At 46.1% G+C, this 24,214-nt stretch overlaps 1 protein-coding gene across 1 annotated transcript in view; it reads left to right on the forward strand.

The window, feature by feature from the left end:
- TLL2 (tolloid like 2) overlaps positions 1–24,214 on the forward strand; it is a 144,484-nt gene that overhangs the window by 76,831 nt on the left and 43,439 nt on the right. The window contains exons 3-6 of the mRNA XM_070057473.2: positions 13,442–13,597; positions 15,771–15,888; positions 21,031–21,209; positions 22,088–22,193. Coding sequence (XP_069913574.2) covers positions 13,442–13,597; positions 15,771–15,888; positions 21,031–21,209; positions 22,088–22,193 — 559 coding nt within the window. The remainder of the gene's footprint in view (positions 1–13,441; positions 13,598–15,770; positions 15,889–21,030; positions 21,210–22,087; positions 22,194–24,214) is intronic.

The raw sequence follows: 24,214 nt of genomic DNA on the forward strand, positions 1-24,214 counted from the left end.
CTGCTGCTTCAGAGCGGCACGGGGTTGCTCCCAGGGCCAGAGAATTTAAATGGGCTTTATCCCCCAACCTACCCTGCCCCCAGCATGCTCAGCCCTTTCAGATGCCCCTGAGCCCCCGCTCAAATGCGAGACTCTTGGCCACAGTAAATAATTACATCCTTCGAGTTGGACTCTGACTCCAGATAGTAGTAATCCAAGAAAATCCAATAATGACAGTTGCATTAAGATCCTTCTTCCAGGCTGAGCAGAACATCTGTTTAGACATATTTTTAATCGGCAAATGCTTCCTGTGTTGAGTCCTCGGCAAATTAAATTTCTCACTGGACCGAAGGGGAAACTGTCATTCAATAACCCATCTCTGGAAATTACACCCCAGCCTCTTTCCAGGTGCACTTAAGATTTTCCCATGCTGACTCGGCTGCAGAAAAACGACCGTGGCAATACCAGGCCACGTGCATGTAGAGCGCAGCCTGTCCGAGCACCAGGGGACAGCTGCGTGTTATTCCCTCAAACGGGGAAGTTGGCAGCAGATGAAAATTAAGAGACTTGTTGAAAACCATGTGGGAAATGAATAACAAACTTCCACTTGCTCCATCGCTGCCTGTGGTTACTTAAGACGTGATGATTCTCAGGATGTAAACATTAAGGGCCTCGGCGTTGCCAACATGTTAGAGAGGTTTCCGCCACAGAATTGTTTGGACTGTTGGGCTGTTTATTTTTAGAACAGTTCACCCATTCTTTCATTCATTCATTCAGATGCCAAAAATACTGAATGCTTGCCACCACCCGGGCACCACATAGGGTGTGGAGCATAGGGTGGTGAACAGGCAGCCACAGTTCTTGCCGTCTTGCAGAGAGCCACTTGGTGCCACTTGTTTTCTAGAGCCGGGAACGCAAATCAGAGTACTGGTCGAGGTCAGGCAGGTCGTGCGGTGCGGGTGGTGTCGAAATAGATGAAGTGGGCCGGATGGGACTGTGTGGAGGGGGAGAGATGCTAGCAAACAAGAGGACACGTGTTCTGACTCGGGAGCAGGTGCTCTTGCACTCCCCCGGGTTGTGCCATGACGGAAGATGGACCCACTGTTGCCAGATCATTCCGTTTTTAGAGAAAAAAACTAGAAAATCCGGATTGCTATGTGAAATCCCTTGATTTTTAAAAGTTGGCTCCTAATGTGAGATTTTTAAAAAAAACATAGTGTGGGCCAAAAATGTCCAGGCCAAACAAAACACATCTGTGGGCTGGGTTTATCCCAAGACTGCAAGTGTATGACTTCTGTTCTAGAAATTCTAGAAGTAAAACAATCAATTTCAGGTTTAAAATGATGTTACATGCCAAATTTCTGCGCCTGGCAATCTGATTAACTGAACTGGTAGGGACCTCTTACATAGCTATAGAAATGTTAAGAAAAAAAGGTAATATTTCCCCTAGCCAAATTGAAGATGTGGTGTGAAGTTCAAGGGGAAGAAGGTGCACTGCCATGATCAGATGAGAACAGGGAATGCAGACTCCTGGAATTAAGCTACAGAGGGTGGGGAGACCATGCAGATGCCACTGCAACTGGACTGGCACTCGAGGGACAGGGGCTGGTGTTCTAATGCCCGAGTGCTACCCATTCACGTACAGAAGATAAACCCTTGGTCCCATGCGAGGCAGGAGCAGAGACGGGCATCCTGATGAAATGACTGCCTCTGCAGGGCTCAGAAGAATGGCAGGAAATCTTGGGGCTGGCGCTGTGACACAGTGGGTTAAAGCCCCAGCCTGCAGCACTGGCATCCCATATGGGTGCCGGTTTGAGTCCCTGCTGTTCCACTTCAATCCAGCTCTCTGCTGTGGCCTGGGAAATCAGTAGAAGTTGGCCCAACTGCTTGGGCCCCCACACCCACATGGGAGACCTGGAAGAAACTCCTGGCTCCTGGCTTCAGATCAGCTCAGCTCTGGCTGTTGAGGTCATGTGGGAAGTAAACCAATAGAATGGAAGACCTCTCTTTCTCTGGCTCTACCTCTGTCTGTAACTATTTCAAATAAATAAAATAATTCTTAAAAAAAAAAAAAAAGAATGGCAAGAAATCTTGCTGTCCTTCCCAGGCTCTAAGTGGGGGCAAATATTTTTCCTATGAGAAACTGAATCCCAAAACTTTGTTCCTCGTACATGTATGAGTTCTCAAAGCATACTTTCTGCATAAGAGAATCAAACTGAGAAATGCATGCAAGAATCTATCTGGACTCTTAGGATCCCAAGAGCTCTGGGAATGCAAAACTGGGTCTTGCTCATGACTCAAGGCCTATGGGGCTCTTGCAAGAAAGGAATAGTCTTGCCTCAACTTGAGCCTAAAATAAAACATCAGAAACACAAAAACTTAAGCCATGAAGGAGGATTAACAGACACAACAGATTGGAGAATTGGCACCCCAAGATGTAGAAATGATAAAACCATCTGAAGAAAATGTTAATAAATATAACTTCTTGAACCACTACCTGCTACCACCCAGTGTGTGCTTTAGCAATCAGAGCTGTGCTGAAACTGAAACCCAGGCAGTGAGATATGGGCCCAGGCATCCCAGCTGGCATCTTAACCCAACACCCATCCCATAATAGATGCCTGAGTGAATAAAGAGTCAAAGGGAAAGTTTGGGAGAAAAGCACAGCATGGCAAAATTAAAAAAAAAAAAAGATATATTTGAAGCAGCTCTAAATAGGTCTTCCATAAGTGATATCTGTATTCACAGAAACTGAAAAAAGTAGTGAGTTACACACAATTAAAGAGGGAATGAGTGAAGTAGAAAATAGATCTAAGGAAACTACACATATTTCAGACCTGAGAGATTAAGAGTCATACAGTATAAAAGAAAGTGAGGAGACATGGTGGAATGAGAAGGCCATGCCAAGATGGCCACTGGCAAGCGAGCGTCAGTTACTCCAGAAATGGCTTAGGAACCCACCTGGCAAAGGAGTCTGCCTGGCAACAGGCAGTGATTGGTTATGGCATAAGCCGCCCCTTGACCAGATTGGCTGCCTCGGCTATATAAGCTGCTGCACCAACTGAAATAAACGAGTCTGCAGGCTGCTTGCCTCAGGCCTGCTTTCACCCAACTCCCTGTGTCTGTGCAGTGACTCCGTGCCTCTTGCCCCCACTGAGCTCTTCCTCTCAGAACGAATCCACAGCAACATATTTCAGCCCTGAGCGATTAAGAGTCATACAGTATAAAAGAAAGTGAGGAGACATGGAAGATAAAATGACAATGTCCAGTATGGAACAACAGGAATTCTAGAAGGTGAGAGACCTCCCAATGGGAGACAGCCAGGGAGCCCACGGTCAAATGCATAATGAATTAGAATTTTCTAGAACTGAAGAAAGGTGTGAGATTTCAAGAACTGTAAGAGTCCAATGCAGAATTAAAACAAAGCCTTTTCTAGACAATGGTAATGATGCTGAGGAACACCAAAGACAAGGAACAAAAGGAAGCAGAACAAAAGATCCCGGGTGGAGGAGTGGCCACAAAACTGAGAAGCCTCCTCCCACTGGCATCAGTGAAAGCCACAGGGCATTGGAGTGCTGCCTTTGACGTGCTGGGGAAGAAACCTGCCAACTTAGAATGCTGACCATTCCAAGCTAAGCTTTGTTTCAGGAGTGAGGACAAAAGTATTTACAAAGACCAAGAGAAGTTTTAGCCTTCATGAATGAACACTAACACAGGTGTTTTTCTGGAGGGAGGGTGAGAGGCAGGGAGGAGCAGTCAGCAAGGAAACGGTGAAAATGGATATGAATCTAAATTGTGAGGAAGCCGCCGATATAGAGATGGATTTGGGAGTTTAAAAGCAAGTAAAGAACAAGAGGAAAATGTGAGGGTCTTTTTATAAATTAAAGTTGTTTGAGGAATGTTTTGTCTTCCAGCATGCAACTGGCCTGCTTTCTTCAGATCTGTTTTCTAGTTCACCGATTCTTTATATGTTGTTAAGTCAAATATGAATGTTCAAAATTAAAAGCAATATTAAAGAATAGAAAGTGAGTAATAGATAAATCATAAAAATGTCTTAAGCTGGTAGAAAGCAATAAAGGATAAAGAGAGGAGGAAATTGGAAGCATATGTTTCGCTGAGGAGTTAAGACACTCACGTTCCTCATAGGAGGACCTAGCTTCAATTCCTGGCCCCAGCCCCTCATTCCAGCTTCCTGGTGATGTGGACCCTGGGAGGCAGTGGCCATGTCTCAACCAGTTGGGTTTCTGTCACCCATGTGGGATGCCTGGATTGCATTCCTAGATTTTGGTTAAGGCCTGAACCCCAGCCTCTGCCATTGTGGGCATTTGGAGAATGAACCAGTGGATGGGTGCTCTCCCTCCCTGTCCAAGTGTCTTTCAAATAAATAAACACGATTTTAACAAGACTCAGAAAGGAAGTAAGTCCAGTTATATCATAAAATAAAATAAATATAAAACAAGCTAAAATGTAACTCAGCTGCTAAAAGAGATCCTTAGCTTGAACAAGAAAAAAAATCTAGACTGGCGCCACAGCTCACTAGGCTAATCCTCCGCCTGTGGCGCCAGCACACCGGCTTCTGTCCCGGTCGGGCGCTGGATTCTGTCCCAGTCGCTCCTCTTCCTGTCCAGCTCTCTGCTGTGGCCAGGGAGTGCAGTGGAGGATGGCCCAAGTGCTTGGGCCCTGCACCCACATGGGAGACCAGGAGAGGCACCTGGCTCCTGGCTTCGGATTGGTGTGGTGCGCCAGCTGCAGCATGCTGGCCACAGCAGCCATTGGGGGGTGAACCAGCGGAAAAGGAAGACCTTTCTCTCTGTCTCTCTCACTGTCCACTCCACCTGTCAAAAGTAAATAAATGAATAAATAAAAAAGAAAAAATCTAGATATTTTGAAACACCTAAAATCTAATTAAATTTAAATGCAGAAATCCTCAACAAAATATTAGCAAATGAAATCCAACAATGTTTTAAAAAGAATTATACACCATAACCAAGTGATATTTATTCCAGGTATGCAAAACTGATTAGACTGGTTCAATATTTGAAAATTATTCTAAACAACTCATTTTATCAAACAGATAAAGAAAAATCTTGTGGTCACATTTATTGATGTAGAAAAAGCATTTAATAAAAATCTACCACCTATTCATTATAAAGACTCAGCTAGTTGGGAATAAAGGAGAAATATTTTAACTTGATACAAGATATCTACAAAAACCTAGTTTACATCATACTTAATAGTGAAAGACTGAATGTTCTCCTCCTAAGATCAAAAACAAGGTGAGGGTACTCATATTCCTCATAGTTCTGGAATTTCTAGACACTGCAATGAAGCAAGAAAATTTCTAGACACTGCAATGAAGCAAGAAAGACAGTAGAAGGCATTCACATCAGAAAGGAAGAAATAAAATTGTTACCATTTGCAAATGGCATGTTTGTCTACATAGACAATTCCAAGGAATCTACAAGGAAAAAAAAATCCTCAGGACCAATGAATGAGTAGTAAGATGGCAGAATATCAGATGAACACACAAAATTCCCTCATGTTTTTATATTCTACCAATGGACATCCAGAAACCAAAATTTAAAACACAATGCCATTTATAACCACTCCAAAGAAAATGAAATACTGGGACATACACTTAACAAAATATATACAGGATTTGTGTGATAAAAATTAGACAATATTGATGAAAGAAGGCAAGATCTAAACAAATGAAGGGTAGTACTGCACCCACCAAACTGGAAGACTCAATATAGCAAAAGTGCTAGTTCTCGCCAAATTGATAGGTAGGTTTAATACAATTCCTGTCAAAATCTCAGTGTGTGTGAGAGAGAGTGAAAGAGCACACATAGAAAAGCTTATTCTAAAATTTACATGGTGGGGGGGGCAGCGCCATGGCTCACTTGTTTAATCCTCCTCCTGCGGCACCGGCATCCCATATGGGTGCTGGGTTCTAGTCCTGGCTGCTCCTCTTCCAGTCCAGCTCTCGGCTGTGGCCCGGGAGGGCAGTGGAGGATGGCCCAAGTGCTTGGGCCCCTGTACCCACATGGGCGACCAGGAGGAAGCACCTGGCTCCTGGCTCCTGGCTTTGGATCGACGCAGCTCCGGCTGTAGCAGCCATCTGGGGGGTGAACCAACAGAAGGAAGACCTTTCTCTCTGTCTCTCTCTCTCACTGTCTATAACTCTACCTATCAAATAAAAAAAATTTACATGGAAGCACACACAAAATTTATATGCGAAAACAATCATAAAAAACAAGATTGACAAGGGAATCATCACTTTGCCCTGTATTAAGGCTTTCTGTATAGCTGTGGTAATCCAGGCATTCTGGTATTGGCAAAGGTATAACAAGTAGATCAGTACAATAGAGTACAGAAGCCAGAAACAGGTTCAATTACTGCCTGACCCGGTGATTCCTCTTGGGGGTGTTTATCCCATAGAAATGAGCACTTCACGCAAACACCCATGCATGGGAGCAGGTGACTGGCCGAGCTGCTATCAGGATGCTTGTTGAGATGCCCACGCCCGTGTCACAGGGCCTGGGTTGATTCCCAGCTCCAGCTCCTGATTTCCTGCTAATGGGGACCCTGGGAGGCAGCAGGGATGGTGTTTCTGTCACCCATGTTGGAGATCTAGATTGATTTGCTGGCTCCTGACTTAGATCCTGGCCAAGGGGCTGTTGTGGGCACTTGTGGAGTGGACTAGCAGATGGAATCTGTGGTGATGGAACTATTCATAATTATGAATATGATTGTGGCTTCACAAACCCATACATGTGATGAAATTGTGTAGAACTATGCATGCATATACACTCACACACAAATGAGCACACGTGGAAAACACTGAGGAAATCTAAATGAGATCATTGGATTGTATCAAAGTCCTTATGAGTATTATTCTGTTGTACTGCAGAAAACAATTTTACCCTTGGGAAACTGAATAAAGCATATACAAAATCCCTCTGTATTATTTCTTACAACCACATGTGAATCTATAATTCTTCTCAATAAAGTGTTAATTTACAAAAATCTTTCATATTCAACAAAAGATAATATTGAACTTCAGTATTATGATCATTACAAATCATGTTTTATTGTTTGTTGTGGGAATATGTTTTACTTGCAGAATAACATCTGTTGAATGACTCATTAAAAATATATTTACAAAAAGACTGAAAATAGATAGATGGGAAAATGCCATATGAGGCAAAACTAATCAAAATAAAACTCATTGCAATATTAACATGTGACAAATAAGACCAAGTGTCTGCTAATAATAATTGATAGAATTAAAAAGGAGACAATGATCCAACATGGGAAGCAGGACACACAGCAGACTCATAGAATGACAAGTGCCCTAAAAAGCACTCTGGCCTCAGAATCAGCCCTTAAGGCATTCGGATCTGGCTAAAAAGCCCATGATAGCATTTCAGGCATGGAAAGCCAAGGCATTGTGGCAAAAAATGACCTACATGAAAGATCTCTGTGAGTGAGATCCTGGTGGAAAGAAGGGGTCATCAAAGAAGGAGGTACCTTTCTCTGAAGGGAGAAGAGAACTTCCACTTTGATTATGGCCTTGTCTAAATAAGGTCAGAGTTTGTAGACTCAAGAGGCTTCCAAAGCCTTGGAAGCTCATGACAAGAGCCTCGGGTGATCACTGATGTCATAAATAAGAGTGTCAATTGTTAAATCAACAACGGGAGTCGTGCACTTGCTCCCCATGTAGGACCTCTGTCCTTAATGTGTTGTACTATGAGAATTAACGGTAAAACTAGCCTTTAAACAGTACTTTATACTTTGTGTATCTGTGTGGGTGCAAACTGTTGAAATCTTTATTTAGTATAAAGTTGATCTTCTGTATATAAAGATAATTTAAAATGAAACTTAATGAAGAATGGGATGGGAGAGTGAGTAGGAGGTGGGATGGTTTGGGGGTGGTGAATGGGTATGGGGGAAGAACCACTATAATTCAAAAGTTGTACTTCTGAAATTTGTATTTATTAAATAAAAGCTTTATATAATAAAAATAAAAGATAAAAAATATTAACATGTGACAAAATAATCTTTATTATGGATAAGCATTATTGTTATTATATTGAAGGTCATTAGCAATAAAAGGAACAAGTCATTTGGAACATTTAACAATCCTAAACTGTTTTCTAACCAACATGGTCTTGAAAGATCTAGAGTAAAACTTAAGAATAAAGGGGAAAAAGACAATCCACAAACTTAATCAGAGATTATTTACAGCACTTTTCTCAGTAACTGAAATGCCAAGGAGCCAAAAATGTTTGTAGGTGATTATTTGAGCAACATTTGTAGCTATCTTCACCCATCAATTAGACAATATACATTATTTCAAGAACACATGGAGCATATATAAAAATCAGTCTGGGGGACCTGCGCTGTGGCTCAGTGGATTAAACTGCCACCTGCAAGACTGGCATCCCATTTCAGGCATGGAAAGCCAAGACTCTGTGGCAAAAAATGTTCTATGTGAAGGATCTCTGTGAGTGAGACCCCAGCAGAAAGAACTGGCCATCAAAGAAGGAGGTTCTTTTCTCTGAAGGGAGGAGAGAACTTCCACTTTGCTTATGGCCTTGTCTAAATGCTGATGGAGATTGTGGATTCAAAAGGCCTCCATAGCCTAGACAGCTCATGTCAAGCACCTCGGGTGGTCACTGAAGTCATCCATAAGAGTGTTAATTGGTAAATTAACAACAGGAGTCACTGTGCACTTACTTCCTATTCAGGACCTCTGTCCTCAAATAGTTGTATTATGAGAGTTAACTGTAAAATTTGTTCTCAAACATTGTGTATGTGTGTGTGCAAATTATTGAAATATTAGTATAGAGTTGGTCTTCTGTGTATAAAGTTAATTAAAAACGAATCTTAATGGAGAAGGGAAGAGGGAGTCAGTGGAGGGGTGAGAGTGTGGGTGGGAGGGCAGGTATGGTAGTAAGAATAACTATGTTCCTAAAGTTGTACTTATGAAATTTGTATTGCTTAAATAAAAGTGGGGGTGGGGGGAGACTGGCATCCCATATGGACGTCTGTTCCTGTCCCAGCTGCTCCACTTCCAAACCAGCTCCCTGCTAATGAGCTTAGAAAAGCAGTGGAAGATGGCCCCTGCCACCCACAAGGGAGACCCAATGGAGTTCCAGGCTCCTGGCTTTGACCTGGTCCAGCCCTAGCTGATGCAGCCATTTGCGGGGTGAACCAGTGAATAATGAAAGATCTCTCTCTCGCTCTCTGTCTGTCCCCATCTCTCTGTAACTCTGCCTTTCAAATAAACAATCTTTCAAAAAAATCTGCCTTGTACTAAACTGTGAAAGAAAACTCTAAATACCAAAGAATTGATACCTTGAAGCATGGGCCAGCCATCTGTGTTCCGCAGGCCAAATCTTGCTATCTGTTATGACAAACAAAGTCTATTGGAACACAGCTTTCCCATTCATTTGCATATTGCCTACAGCTGCTTCCTCTGTTGTAAGAAGGAACATGTGCCCCACTGATCCCACAGGGTTCACTATTGGCCTCTTGCAGAAATGTTTGCCTCGTAGAGTGGCTGCTTGGAATATAGTCTTTGGGATCTGTGACACACAGAGAAACAAATGTGTAGAGGTGTAAAATTGTACATCTAAATAATAAAAAGAGCAAGGAAGAGATTCTAAATGGAACTTACAGAATACATTAGTATCTAACCTTGAAAATAGACAAATCAAGGTGTGCGATGAGGTAAAGAGGAAGTTAGAAACTTGAGCGTTAAATGATAATATTAGAACATAAGAAAGGTTGAAGTTAATGTGCTAAGCATTTAACTCAAGAAGCTAGAAAATAATGGGTTTGTGCCATAACAATTCCTTAGAGAGAAACTAGTCTTTTGGACAAATATTGTTGAGACAACTTGATATCCATATGCAAAAGAATGAAGTTGAACCATAAAGAAAAATTAACAAAAAATATATCAAAGACCTAAATATAGAAGCCAAAATTAGAGAACTCTTCAAAGACAACAGGTCTAAATCTTTGTGACCTTGGATTCAGTTATGGTTTCTTAGATATAACACCAAAAGCATTAAACAATGAAAGAAAAATAGATACATTGGATTTTATCAAAATTAAAAACTTCTTGGCCGGCGCCGCGGCTCACTAGGCTAATCCTCCGCCTTGGGGCGCCGGCATACCGGGTTCTAGTCCCGGTCGGGGTGCCGGATTCTATCCCGGTTGCCCCTCTTCCAGGCCAGCTCTCTGCTGTGGCCAGGGAGTGCAGTGGAGGATGGCCCAAGTGCTTGGGCCCTGCACTCCATGGGAGACCAGGAGAAGTACCTGGTTCCTGCCATCGGATCAGTGCGGTGCGCCGGCCACAGAGCGCTGGCCATTGGAGGGTGAACCAACGGCAAAGGAAGACCTTTCTCTCTGTCTCTCTCTCTCACTGTCCACTCTGCCTATCAAAAAACAAACAAACTTCTGTGTTTCAAAGGATACTATCATGAAAGTGAAAAGATGGGCCGGCGCTGTGACGTAGTAGGCTAAGCCTCTGCCTGTGGCACCAGCATCCCATATAGGTGCCGGTTTGTGTCCTGGCTGCTCCTTTTCTGATCGAGCTCTCTGCTAAGGATTGGAAAAGCAGATGGCCCGAATACTTGGGCCCCTGCACCTGCATGAGACACCTGGAAGAGGCTCCTGGCTCCTGGCTTGGGATCAGCCCAGCTCCAGCTGTTGTAGCTGTTTGGGGAGTGAACCAGTGGATGGAAGACCTTTCTCTCTGTCTCTCCTTCTCTCTGTAAGTCTGCCTCTCAAATAAATAAATTAAAAAAAAAAAAAGACTGAAAGGACAACCTACAGAATAGGAGAAGATATTTGGAACTCATGTACCTAAGAAAGTCTGGTATCCAGCATATATAAAGGATAATCTTGGAGCCGGCGCTGTGATGCAGTAGGTTAATCTTCTGCCTGCGGAGCCGGCATCCCACATGGGCACTGGTTCGAGTCCCAGCTGCTCCTCTTCCAATCCTGTACTCTGCTATGGCCTACAAAAGCAGAAGATGGCCCAAGCACTTGGGCCCCTGCACCCACATGGGAGACCTGTAAGTAGCTCCTGGCTCCTGGCTTCGGATCAGCTCAGCTCCGGCCGTTGCAGCCATCTTGGGGGTGAGCCAGCTGATGGAAGACCTTTCTGTCTCTCCCTCTTACTGTAACTCTACCTCTCAAACAAATAAATAGAATCTTTAAAAAAATAATCTTAACACAATAATAAAAAAACAAAGAACCCAATTAGGGAGTGGACAAAGGGTCTGAATACATGTTTTTCCAAGGAAGAGTTCCACATGACCACTAAACACACGATGACATGTTCAGCATCATCAGTCATTAGGGAAATGGAAATCAAAACCACAACAAGATGCCGCTTTATGCCCATGAGGGTGAGTAAAGTCAAAAAGATTGACAATGGCAAGTGTTGGCATGGACGTGAAGACGTTGGAATATTGGTACATTGCTGACCGGGTTGTAAAATGGTGCCACCGCTTTAGAAAACACTCTGGTCTTTCCTTGAGAGCTCAGATGTGGAGTTACCATTAGAGGATGGCCCAGAATTTCCATACCTAGGCATAACTGAACAGAACTGAAAACTCAGGTCCACGCCAAAAACGTGCAGATAAGTGTTCATAAACACCTTGTGTCGCTCCCCCTCTTCATGGAGGAACGACACAGGACCCTGCGCTGTTCTTTCGTCTGCTCGGCCCTCCCCGGGTTTGCTGCTGGTTCTTCCCAGGTTGGCTACTATCCCTTCCACCTCCGTGGAAGGGCAGTTCCCCCTAGCCACATTCCCCACTTCCGCAGGGGAGCGGCACACCGCCGGCCGGCTCTCTCGGGGGCTGCACAGGTGTTCCCCTTAGATGTTCCCCTTAGATGTTCCTGGTGCATGCTGTCTCTCTCCTCCTTTATAGTCCTCTTCCACCAATCCCAACTCGGCTGCCCACACGCCGAGTACGCTGCTCTCCTCCAATCAGGAGCAAGTCCTACAGTTTATTGGTTGAACTGGAGGCAGCTGCGTAGAAGCTGTTTTCTTCTCTCCCAGCGCCATATTGTGGGAGAGCAGATGCACAGAATAAGTCTTAATTCCAGTAACTTAGTCTAGTCCGAGTTGCTCCCCACACCTTGTTCACAATAGCCAAAAATGTGGAAGTAGCTCCGATGTCCATCAAGTGGGGAAGGGACAAACAGAATCTGGTGCAGCCCTACAGTGGAGTGGATGTTATTCTACCACAAAATGTATGGAAGAACAGATGCCTGCTTTCACGTGGCTGGACCATGAGACCATCCTAAGGGAAAGACGCCAGCTGAGAGACTGCATGTGCTGTGAGTCCATGTATGGGAAATGGCCAGAAAGGCAAATCCATAGCAAAAGAGCAGGTGGCCAGCTGCCAACGACTGGGGAGGGAGCCACGGGGAATGCCTGTGTGATGGCACTTATACAACTCTATAACTAGACTAAAAACCACTGCATTGTCTACTTTAAAAGACCGACCATCATGATGTGCAAATTATATCTCAATTTTTTTTACAGAGAAGAAGCTAGGCAAGAAATGTCAGGAAAAGATAAATAATAAGAGAAGGGAACAATAAAATAAAATTAATGAAATTTCAAAAATGAAAACACTGACAAAGCCAAAAGCTGATTTTTAGCGTGGGGGGGGGGATATAAAAACTGGAGAGAGGCAATGCGCCAAGTGAGGATAACGTGGGATTTCAGGGACTGACAACAAAACCTTAAATGATCTGAAGGGTGACCAATGTGAGTGTGGATCCAGGTGTGTAGCAACCCCAGGTTTCAGGATTCTGGTCTACCTGTTCACCTGTCCACCCATGCTGTCTCCAGTGCCTGATGCTTGGACTCAGGACCTTAAATGAGGCTCCCGTCTGTTTCTCACATTCCTCCTGCCAGGGTGCAGATGTGAGGAGAGACTGGGAAGAGCTGGGGTTAGAGGGGATGCAGCCATAAGGCACTGCTTTTTCTAAGGGTCTATCTTGCAAATAATTTTTTTTCTCCACATCACAGACTGGTCCACTTTCTTTGTTGTGCTGACCAAATAATTTCAAAATGTACAACACTGATGGTATTTGGACATGGTAAGGGACTGACTCAGCCTGTTCCCCCAAATGCTGGCAGCTCTGAGAAGGAAGCACACCCCCACTTTGGCCCCACCCAGAGGGCTATGCCTCATGTGGGCACACCTGCTTCTGTGGCCAGTGAGGCCAGGCCTAGCACAGCGACTGCCCTAGGTCCTCCTGCAGCCTGGAAAGCAACCACCCAGGCACTCACAACCTGAACACACCTAGCACTCCCTGCACAACCCGTCTCAACCTCCCTTCTATGGCTTTGTGCTCTATTCAGTCTTAGCCTTGATTCACAGGGGGAGGCAAAGGTCAAAGTAAATGGTACCTGACTGTCTTGCAGATGACAAGGAGAATGCCATGCCTCCGCACAGCCCTGGGACAGCGCAAGCCGCAGCTGAGACCTCCTCTCCTCGGGTCCGAAGAGCCACGACCTCAAGGACAGAGAGGATATGGCCCGGGGGGGTTATCCCCTATGTCATTGGAGGGAACTTCACTGGTCAGTAACCTCAGGTGACCCCTGCTTGGGGGCTGGGTGTTTTGTCTCCCTAGGCTGACAGCACCTCCTAGATAGGAGTGGATGCCTCTCGGGAGCACCAGGCGGATGCCAGGGTCACAGCGCTCCTGCCTGCCGAAGTCCCCCGCTCAGAGGAAACTGTGGGTTCTGTTGGGGCTGCGTCCTCAGAGACCCCCATCTTCCTGGGGCTCCGTGTGGTGCATGACACAAAACCCTGGTCTGGAGGGGTAAATGGGGTTTGCAGAATGGGTAGGTGAGGGCGCGTCCTCCCTTCGGAAGGAAGAGCTGAGCAGCCACACATCATGGGCTGCCTTCTGCTGCCTGAGGGACACCCTGGACTTGGTGGGCCCCTGTGACTGGCCACGCAGCAAACAGAGGGGCCAGGAGACAGGCGTGACTCCCCGGTGCAAGTCCTGCCTCGAGCACGTGCTGGGCAGATTGCGTGAACTCCCTGTGCCTCAGTGCCATTTTCTCTAAGTGGAGAAGATAACATTTTCTACTCCATGGAGTTATTTTGCTGATTGAGTTAAACAACATACTTAGGATTTTGTCTGGCACATACTAATTTAGTAATTATGTGCTATAAGTTTTATCGTCTTAAAAATACATAAATCATCTCGTGGCTTTCCATTACCACTAGAATGAAACCATAACTCCTGACTATATCTACAAGATCCTTTCCTAAGTAGCCCTGCCTCCCTCTCCTACCCACTCTTTCTTTTTAAAATTGTTTATTTATTTGAAAAGCAGAAAAAGGCAGAGATGGAGGGGGAGGAGAGAGAGAGAGAGAGAGAGAGAGAGAGAGATCTTCCAACTACAGGTTCACTCCCCAAATGTCTGCAACAGCCAGGGCTAGGCCAGGCTGAAACCAGGAGCCAGGAACTCAGTCCAGGTCTCCCACATGGATGCAGACACCCAAGTACATGCGCCGTCACCTGCTGCCTCCCGGGGTGTGCATTAGCTGGAAGCTGGAACCAGAAGCAGGGCCGGGACCCAGACTCCGGCACTCCATTATGGCTTAGGGACATTGCAAGTGGCATCTCCAGCACTGCACCAGGCGCCCGTGCCTGCCTAGTCTTTTACCTACTCCCCCTACTTCATAAACCTGCAGTTTACACATTCAATGACCAGGGTAGGCGTTTTAAGTTTAGATAGATGCTTTCAATACAAAGGAAAAGTCGGGGAGCCCAGGGTATTTCGTAAAATCAGTTTTGCCATTGCTCCCAATTTGCACTTTCTGGGTTTGGGTGTTTTAGGAAAGTTACATTATATTTTTAGCAAGGGAAAAGTGTCATATATTTCTATTCTGGGTCACCAGAATAAGCGCTTGTGGAAAGTTTTAGAATATTTAAATATAAATAAAAACTATCTAGTCAAGGTATATAATGTAATGAGTTGATGCACAAGAGGAGACTTCAAAAAGCTCTTGGAAAAATGAAATTAAAAGTACGAGTTTATTTTGATGAGTTTTGAAATTCATACATACATACATAGTGTTTTCATAGTACATATTTTCCATGTATTACAATTTTTTGCACCAAAATAAACTCTTACTTTAAAAATTTATTTATTTATTTATTTTAAAGTCAGAGTTACAGAGAGAGAGAAAGAGAGAGAGAGAGATCAATCTTCTGTCTGCTGATTCATTCCCCAGACACGGCAACAGCCAAGGCTGGGCCAGGCGGAAGCCAGAAGGCTGGAGCTTCATCTGGGCCTCCCATGTAGGTGGCAGGAGCCCAAGTACTTGGGCCATCTTCTGCTGCTTTCCCAGGTGCATTGGAAGGGAGCTAGATTGGAAGTGGAACAGCCAGGACAAAAATCAGTGCCCATATAGGATGCTGGCTTTGCAGGCAGCAGCTTTATCCACTCTGCCACTATATTGGCTCCTCCATGAACTGGTGAAACTCTCCCTCCATGTCTAAAGCAATAATCACAATAGATTAATTAACATATCCATCACTACTCATAGCTACTGGTTTCGGGGTGTTGTGGCGGGGCTGATGGTGAGGACACTTACAATGTGCGCTCATTAAATTTCAAGTGAACAACACAGTTATTATTAACAGGATTTTTTTTACATCAGCTGTGCCTTCAACCCTCTGGGGGAGGTATGGCCCCATGGAGGAAGTGATGAGCACCTGTCTTGTCATTCCAGGAAGCCAGAGGGCCATTTTTAAGCAGGCCATGAGACACTGGGAGAAGCACACCTGTGTGACCTTCATAGAACGGACCGACGAGGAAAGCTTTATTGTGTTCAGTTACAGAGCCTGCGGGTAAGAGGGCGAGGGCTCAGCCGCCCCGCAGAACCAGGGCGGCGCAGCAGAGGGGCCAAGGGGCCAGAATTTTCAGGAACTCCGGGCATTTCCGATGAGCTGTGATTTGTGTCAGTCGAAGGTTGGCTCGAAACTGCCTTTGTCCATGGTGAAATCAACAGTTAAGTGGCAATGCAGGTGGATCCAGAGGAGGACGGCAGGATGACCTGCCCCAAGTGGGTCCTGGCACCAGGGCTGCGGGGACCGGATGGGCGGTGCTCTCTGTAGAGAAAGGCACAAGGCAGTGGTTGCCCGACTCGGGTCTGTGACCCTGTGATGAAGTGATAGGCGCTCTTCCCTGAAGAGCCAATGCATGCATGAGGTGCTTTGACAAAGTCATGGAAAATGGAATGAAAAGATACGTTTATTTCAAAATCCAAACCCAGCTTTTTTAGAATATACATTTTCATGAGGTTTTGGAAGACCCTTTGCATGCATGGGTGTCAAAATTATTTCGCATCAAAATAAAATTATCTTTTATTTCTATTTATGCAGAATTCGAGAAGTAATTTTAGGGGCTTCAGGGGCTTATGGGCTTCCTGCAGAAAGTGTCTAATAAAACAACTGGATTACACCCAAAGCCACTTGTTGTGCCAGTAAATGCAAGGGTGATGGGCTCTCCTGCCGAAAGAGAAAGGATCCTGTGTCCGGGTCAGAAATGGAAGCCCAAGGGCATGCTCTGCATAGGGGATATTGCTGAAGAAAATGACCCAGAGACTCTTAATAGTAAAAGGCAAGAAGACAGACAGGCAACTGTAACCAAAGCAAGCTGCCGTCACAGGCTCTTGTCTTGTTTTTCTTGTTAAAGCCAGAAAGTGGGGGTTTTAAAAAATTTTTTAAAAAGGTGAAGCTCTTTCCAGTGAGAAGGGAGACAAGGTATGGTGAGGCTATGACTATCATAAATCTTCATGTACCAAATCGCACAGCAGTAGTCGTCTTAAAAGCAGCCTCAGGGAGTTCAGTGGAAATCGACAGGAACACCGCAGCAGGAGACTTATTTCATTTCCATCAGCCCGAGGAGATCAGTGTCAAGTTGACCAAAAAATAAGCAGAGCTTCATAGTGGATTGGAAAAATGTAATTAATAGAGTGACTCTATGGGACGACAGGGTTCTGTAGCCTGGTAACACATTTAAGTGCCTTTTGAAGGGTTGTAGACCTTGGCCATCCATTACACAGCAAGAACATCTCAATGGATTCTAAAGGGCAGAAAGAGTACTTGTTTGCAAATCAATAAAACTAGACATTATAGCAAAAATAAAATAAGCATTACTGGCAAGTTTAAAAGCTGCCCCTCCTTTTTTATTTTATAGCTCTTAGGTCAAAAGAAATCAAGATTAAAATTGCAGAATGTCTAGATAATGAGAGCCCTGCAGTTGAAAATGAGGTAAGGCTAAAGCTGTGTCTAGAGGAAAACCCACAGGCCTGTACATCCACATCGCGACTTCAGGATGACAGTGAGCTGTTTAGTTCAGAGAAGTTACCAGAGGGGAACAGAGAGAAGCGGCCACCCCACAGGAAGAGGACCTGATGGAGCACAGGCACAGATCAGGGAAGCTGTGACAGGGCTAATCAACTCAAGAGTGAAGAATCGAGTAAGCAAAAGCAGAGACGGAGCATCTGTGATAGAGGTACAAACGTGAAATCGTAGAAACACACAAACTTAGAAATGAGAAAGGGGCAGGTGGCCAGCAGCCTGCGCAGAACTGGAGGAGCGGTTTGCAAAACGCTAGGGCAAGGACTGTCACAGTCTGGGTAATGGCCGTGACTGCGAGGTCCAACTGAGGGTCCAGCAACACTGAAAGACGCTGAGAAATTAGGGGGAGGCTGTCACCTCCAAAGCACCAAGCACAGAGTGTCATAGGTGAATTCTCTTAGGCCTTCAAGAAATAGGTACTTTAGCACTGCTTACGTGATATTTTTAGAGCCTAGAGCAAGAACACTTCCGAATGACTTATAACAATGAAAACAGTTTAGAAGTTAAGGAGAAAGAGCTAATTGGCAAAAAGGGTTCAAAATACATATACCTATATACAGATTTAGGTTGCATTTTAAATGTGTAAAAATAAGATGGGGTAATCATTTGGTATGTTTGGATATTGCAATAATTAGATCTCTGAGGAAAAAAATAAAGCTGGATTCCTACGTCAATGATTCCTAACACCAAGAACTATTCTAGCTGGACAAAGATGTAAGCCTAAAGGAAAGAGAAAGAGAGGCAGACACGTTGGCAGGAAGAAAGAAAGGAAGCAGGGTGGATTTCACGTGTAATCCTGAACTATGGATGGTCTCTTAAGCAGCTCCTAATATAATGAAGAAACTTTGGGGCCGGTGCCACGGCTCACTGGGCTAATCCTCCACCTTGCGGCGCCGGCACACTGGGTTCTAGTCCCGGTTGGGGCGCCGGATTCTGTCCCAGTTGCCCCTCTTCCAGGCCAGCTCTCTGCTGTGGCCCGGGAGTGCAGTGGAGGATGGCCGAGGTGCTTGGGCCCTGCACCCCATGGGAGACCAGGATAAGTACCTGGCTCCTGCCATTGGATCAGCCGCGGCGGCCATTGGAGGGTGAACTGACGGCAAAGGAAGACCTTTCTCTCTGTCTCTCTCTCTCACTGTCCACTCTGCCTGTCAAAAAAAAAAAAAATTAGCAATATAATGAAGAAACTTTGAAACACCAAAGCTTTTCCATGGCAATAAGGAAGCAAAAGCAATACATAAATAAGAAAAGTCAAATGAGAAATAACCAAAATATTTTCAATGCTTTTGGCCATCAAAACCAGTTTCCCCTGATTTTCTCTTCTTTTCTTTCTTTCTTTTCTTTTTTTAAGATTTGTACATTTACTAGAAAGGCAGAGTTACAGAGAGGCAGAGGCATAAAGAGAGGTCTTCCATCCACTGTTTCATTCCCCAGATGGCCTCAACAGCCAGAGCTGGGCTGATCCGAAGCCAGGAGCCTGGAGGTTCTTCCGGGTCTCCCATGTGGGTGCAGGAGCCCAAGCACTTGGGCCATCTTCTGCTGCTTTCCCAGGCACACTAGCAGGGAGCTGGATTGGAAGTGGAGTAGCCGGGACTTGAACCGGTGCCCACATGGGATGCTGGCACTGCAGGTGGCGCTCAACCAGCCACATCGCAGTGCAGGCCCCTTCCCCTAATTTTCAAAGGGTTCTTCCAAATCAATTATAAAAGGGTGGACATCTCAAAGAAAATTGAGAGAAGATGTGATCATGTAATTCACAGGAAAGATCATATATATGTCAAAATATGTGAAAAACTAGCCAGCTTCACTAAAGTGAAAATGGTAGAAAATTCCATAAAACCAGTATTGGCCAGAGTGTGGGGAAATAGAGCTTTTAAATATATGATTAGTGAGTGCGTGAATAGATAACATGTGGGGGAGTGCAATTGACAGTATTATGAAAATTTCCCAGGAACGTACCCTGGTGTCTGTTCAGCCCCTGCCCAAAGATCTCCCTTACCATGGGCAAGTGAGAGTTCTACTCTGTTTCACTTTTTTCTGTTTATTTGTCTTTATCTCCTTTATCTTTATGTGACTTTGTTTGGTTAGAAAAAAACTAGAGTCACCCTAAACAGACATTAGTAGAAAACGGATGGACTACATTTTAATCCTATGAAAAACACTACCATGAAATAAGCTTAATATTATGCTATTGTTTTTCAGAATTTGAGAGAGAGGAGGGGTGGAGAGAGAGTGCAATGTGTGCAATGCACCAATCTGCTGGATCACTTCCCAAATGCGTGTGATGGCCCGGGCTGTGCCTGGCTGAAGCCAGGAGTTTAATCTAAGTCTTCCACACGGGTGACAGGAGCCCAGTTACTTGAGACAGCACCACTGCCGCCCACGATCTGCATTAGCAAGATGCTGGGGTCAGGAGCAGGGTTGGGTGTCCAACCCATGTACTCCAATATGGGACCCAGGCATCCTAAACTGTGTCTTAACCGCTAGGTCAAACCTCACCCACTGTGTTGTCTTGAAAAGAATGAATGAGTTCTATATGAGCTCTTATTAAAAAGATCTTGAAGGAGCAGGTGTTTATCCTAGTGGTAGAAATGCCCATGTCTCATCTTAGTTTCATTCCTGGCTTTAGCTCCAGACTCCGACTTCTTGCAAGGCAGATACTGATGACTCAAGTAACTGGGTTCCTGCCACCCATGTGGGAGGCCTGGATCAAATTTTCAGCTCCTGATTCCTGCCTTGGCCCAGCCCTGACCATTGTGGGCATTTGGGGGAGTGAAGCAGTGGATAGGAACTCTGTTCCTCTGCCTCTCAAGTAAAAAAAAATTCTAAATTGAGGGAAAAGGGCAAGCTTTTCATAGTGTACATAGTGTATTAAGTAAAACATGCAATGTGGATAAATATTTGGACATATAGATACATGTATAAACATACGGATGCATACATAGATACAGAGACATATGACTTTATTTATATGGAAAACTATATGTCTGTAGCTATATTAAGGTTTTCTGAAAAGACATCCAAGAAACTGTTAGCAGCGGTTGCCTATGGATCAAGTAATTGGATGTGGAAACTTCATATTTAAACTTTTGTCATGTACTTTTTAACTCAATAGAGGTTATCTGCGTTAGTGGAATCATAGGCCATTTCTATTTTATTCCTTTCTGTGTTAGGAATGGTAAATAAATAGTATTTGAAAATATGATTATGCTCAGAAGGATACCATCTCTAAAGTCCCCTGGTAATGGTCCCTAGATGCATGTTGCCCAAAACTCAGCTGTCTCCTTCCCCAGCTGCTTCTCCTTGTCAGTGAGATGGTCCGGCAGAGATCAGCCCCGGGGGCAGGAGGGCTGGGGTGTGCACTTTATCCCAGAAGGAGAGACCATGTCTCTACTCACATCCTCAAGAGGATCCATGACCACCAAAGAGGTCAAGCAGCATTTGGTGGGGGCGGTTTCTATATTGGGTGCGAAATTGAACAGTGAGAACACTGTCACCCACGAAGTTCTGTGTTTCTTTTGCACACACACACGCACATATACACCTGCACACGTGTGTGGGACACACATGAGGGGCTTGCCTCTCCTGATAATCCCTGACCTGCTGACTGGAATTTCTGCACTGCTGCAGCTGCTGCTCCTATGTCGGGCGCCGAGGAGGAGGCCCGCAGGCCATTTCCATTGGGAAGAACTGTGACAAGTTTGGCATTGTGGCTCATGAGCTGGGCCACGTGGTTGGGTTCTGGCATGAACACACCCGCCCGGACAGAGACCAACACGTCACCATCATCAGAGAAAACATTCAGCCAGGTAAGGGGGCCTGGGGACAGCCCGGGGCCACTTGGTCAGGAAAGGGGCATCCCCAGAGCCAGGCGATTGTCCCCAGCACTGCCCTTGTCTGCCTGTGGCCCTTCCTGGGAGGTCCTCTGCCATAGCTTGTAGGGGGAGCAGAAGCGAAAGATCTTCCATGTTGTAAGGGACAATGAAACCCAGCTCCGCTTCCTAAAAGGAACAAGCTGGGCCAGAGCAGAGCTGATGAGTAAAAAAAAAGAAAAAAAGAAAAGAAAAGAAAAACAACAACTAGAGTTCTCTTGACTGATTTTATCAGAATCTTTTCTGCTGACTTGGGCTACACGTGTTTTAAAGACCGAAACACAATTAGGACAGGAGAGTGTGTGAAAGCAGTGTTTCTGCCCAGAGACATTCTCCTGCAAGCAGATAACGCATCCGGATGCTTTAAAAATGCCTTTTCCTGTTCATTGTGCAGAGAAATTGCTATTAAACATGAGAGGGGCTGATTGAATAGTATGGTTGCCTTAAAAATGTTTTAGAGAATGTGAATTGTGAACTATTTGTGAAATTAACTTTGATTTGTTTTGTCTCTTCAAAGTCCAACATCGGGGTTCTTTTTGGAGGGTGGGTAGCAAATTGATAGTGAACTTGTCTGAAACTTTAAGGCTTTTGAATGGCTTTGGGAGAGGGGACGGGACGGAGTAGGGGGAATGGAGGGACATCGGACTTGCTGTAAGCTTCAGGGTTCCCTTTCTGTCCAGACAACACACAGCAGCATGGCAGAGCCTGCCGGGACCGCCTGGGCGGAGAGGGCTCTGGGAAGCTGCAGGGCCCCTCCCCTGCTTCCCTTCAGTGGCCTGCTTTGGTTTCCAAAGGCCTTATGTGTTGTGTCACAGGTCAGGAGTATAATTTCTTGAAGATGGAAGCTGGGGAAGTGAGCTCCCTGGGAGAGACCTACGACTTCGACAGCATCATGCACTACGCCCGGAACACCTTCTCCAGGTCGGAACCTCTGCTCTGCCCTGTGCGTGTTCACTGCACCCACCCGCAGCTGGTAGGAGCCGGGTAGGAGAGTGGTCCCTACAGGCCACACCCACAGAGCCGCTGGCGGGCCTGTCCTTGAAATGCAGCGGTGAAATAGGGTGGAGTCAGGTTCCCAATGATAAGACTAGCAGCCCCTCAGGCAAACTGGAAAAGTGACTTTATGGAGAGGTTGCCGGGGGTAACAACACAGAGGCACCGGGATGGGATTCTACAGGTGGCCTGGGTTGTTGGGAGCTAGGCCGGACACAGCAGCGAGCGCCATAAACCACGATTCATTCCAGAGGTGCTCAAGAGCAGGGTCTGGTCAGCTCCAGAGTGCACAGCTGGCAGGGGGCAGATTGACAAGGACCCCGGGTCTCCTGCCTGCAGGTCCCAGATGGTGGGAGTTGGTGGACCTGAGCAGGGCTCAGGCAGCGTGGTTTCTTAAAAAATTTGTATTTATTTATTTTATTAAAGGATTGGGAGACAGGAGAGAGAAAGAGGAGAGATCCCATCTGCTGGTTCACTTACTCCCTAAATGTCCACAATGTCCAGGGCTAGGCCAGCCCCAAGCCTCCAGCCAGGAGCTCCAGTTCTTCCATGGGGTGGCAGGGACTCAAATACTTGAGCCAGCACCTGATGCCTGCTAGGGTACACATTAGCAGGAAACTGGAATCAAGAGCAGGACTGGGGCTCAAGCGAGTGGAGAGAGACTCTGTGTCCGAACATTAGAAGGGGCAATGGCACCTTGCCCTGGGATTTGGGTGTTACCAGGAAGGACTCATTGTCTTAACAATCTGCATGCTACCTTCTCAGCCCTGGCCCAGAGTTCAAAATGTTTTTGGCGAATCTGTTGTGCAGGAGGTGGGTACCTGCTATGTCCTCAATGCTGGTGTTCTACATGGGTTACTGGAATCCACTACGCAGTGGGTCCTTACTGGCAGATTTTTCTGGCATTTGTCAGGTTTTCCTTACACCCTAACTCCATGACACTCGTGCTGGCCACACAGCCCCTGGAGCTGGCCTGCACCTCGTCTTTGACTCTGTAAGCAGAGAATTCTGCACCGACCAGGGCGGGAGGGGCAAAGGCTGCTCCTGCTGGTGGGAAACTGCCTGCACAGTCTTTACGACCCAACTGTCTCCTTGCAGCTTCACCCCCTCCCCCGGGACTGGCCCCAGGCTGTGGGGGTGTTGGGCACGGTTCCAGGAGATGAGGGGACTGTCCTCTGGGACAGGGGCGCCTTTGTGTGGTGGACTCAGAACTGACGGTTTTATTTCCTAAGGCATCTGCCAAACCCTTTCTGGGCTTAGCGGAATCTCAATGCCAAGACTTGTCCTACACGAAAGGGGGAAGGGACGTTACTGAGTGGTTTACACAGGGGAACAGCTCTTCTCGTAAATGTCCTCCAGGCCACCGCGGCGCTGGCAGCTCCTGGGTGTGCAGGGGAGAGAGTCCCCCCCCCACCCCAGGGAGCTGGCCGTCTGAGCCAGTGCTGTTCCTGCTGCTTGTGTTTGAAGTCTGCAGTGTCCTTACCTCCGTCGAGCCACGCATGGGGAGGCCTGCCGGTTCTTGGGCAGTGGGAAACACTGAGGCTGGATGGAAGAAGATGGGTAGAGGTGGGCTCCAGGGCTGCTTGGCTTCCAGTGCCGGCTCTGTGCCCTGGGCAAGTCACTTGGAGCTTTTCTCACCTCTAGAGTGGGTGATCCAGGCACCTGCTGTAGGGAGTTATAAAGATGGCTCGAGATAATGTGTGCAAAGTGCCCCCCGCAGATCTTGCACGTGGGGAGTTCCTGTGAGTAGAGAATTGGGGGGAGAACGTGGCCTCCCTGTGCCAGGCCCCCTGGCAAAGTTGCTGACGTGGTGTGGCCAGCGGCAGGGTTGCTTAACCTGGCCTGCCTGGGCTGTGGTGCCCCTTAGGTCTGTGCCGCGGAATCCTTTCATCATGAGAGCCAAGGAAATAGGTCCAAAGGGACGCACCTTTGGCTGGGGCAGAGGGGCC

The sequence above is a fragment of the Oryctolagus cuniculus genome, chromosome 15 (assembly GCF_051225735.1).
Source record: "Oryctolagus cuniculus isolate XC-2025 breed Fujian yellow rabbit chromosome 15, ASM5122573v1, whole genome shotgun sequence".
Lineage (NCBI taxonomy): Eukaryota > Metazoa > Chordata > Mammalia > Lagomorpha > Leporidae > Oryctolagus > Oryctolagus cuniculus.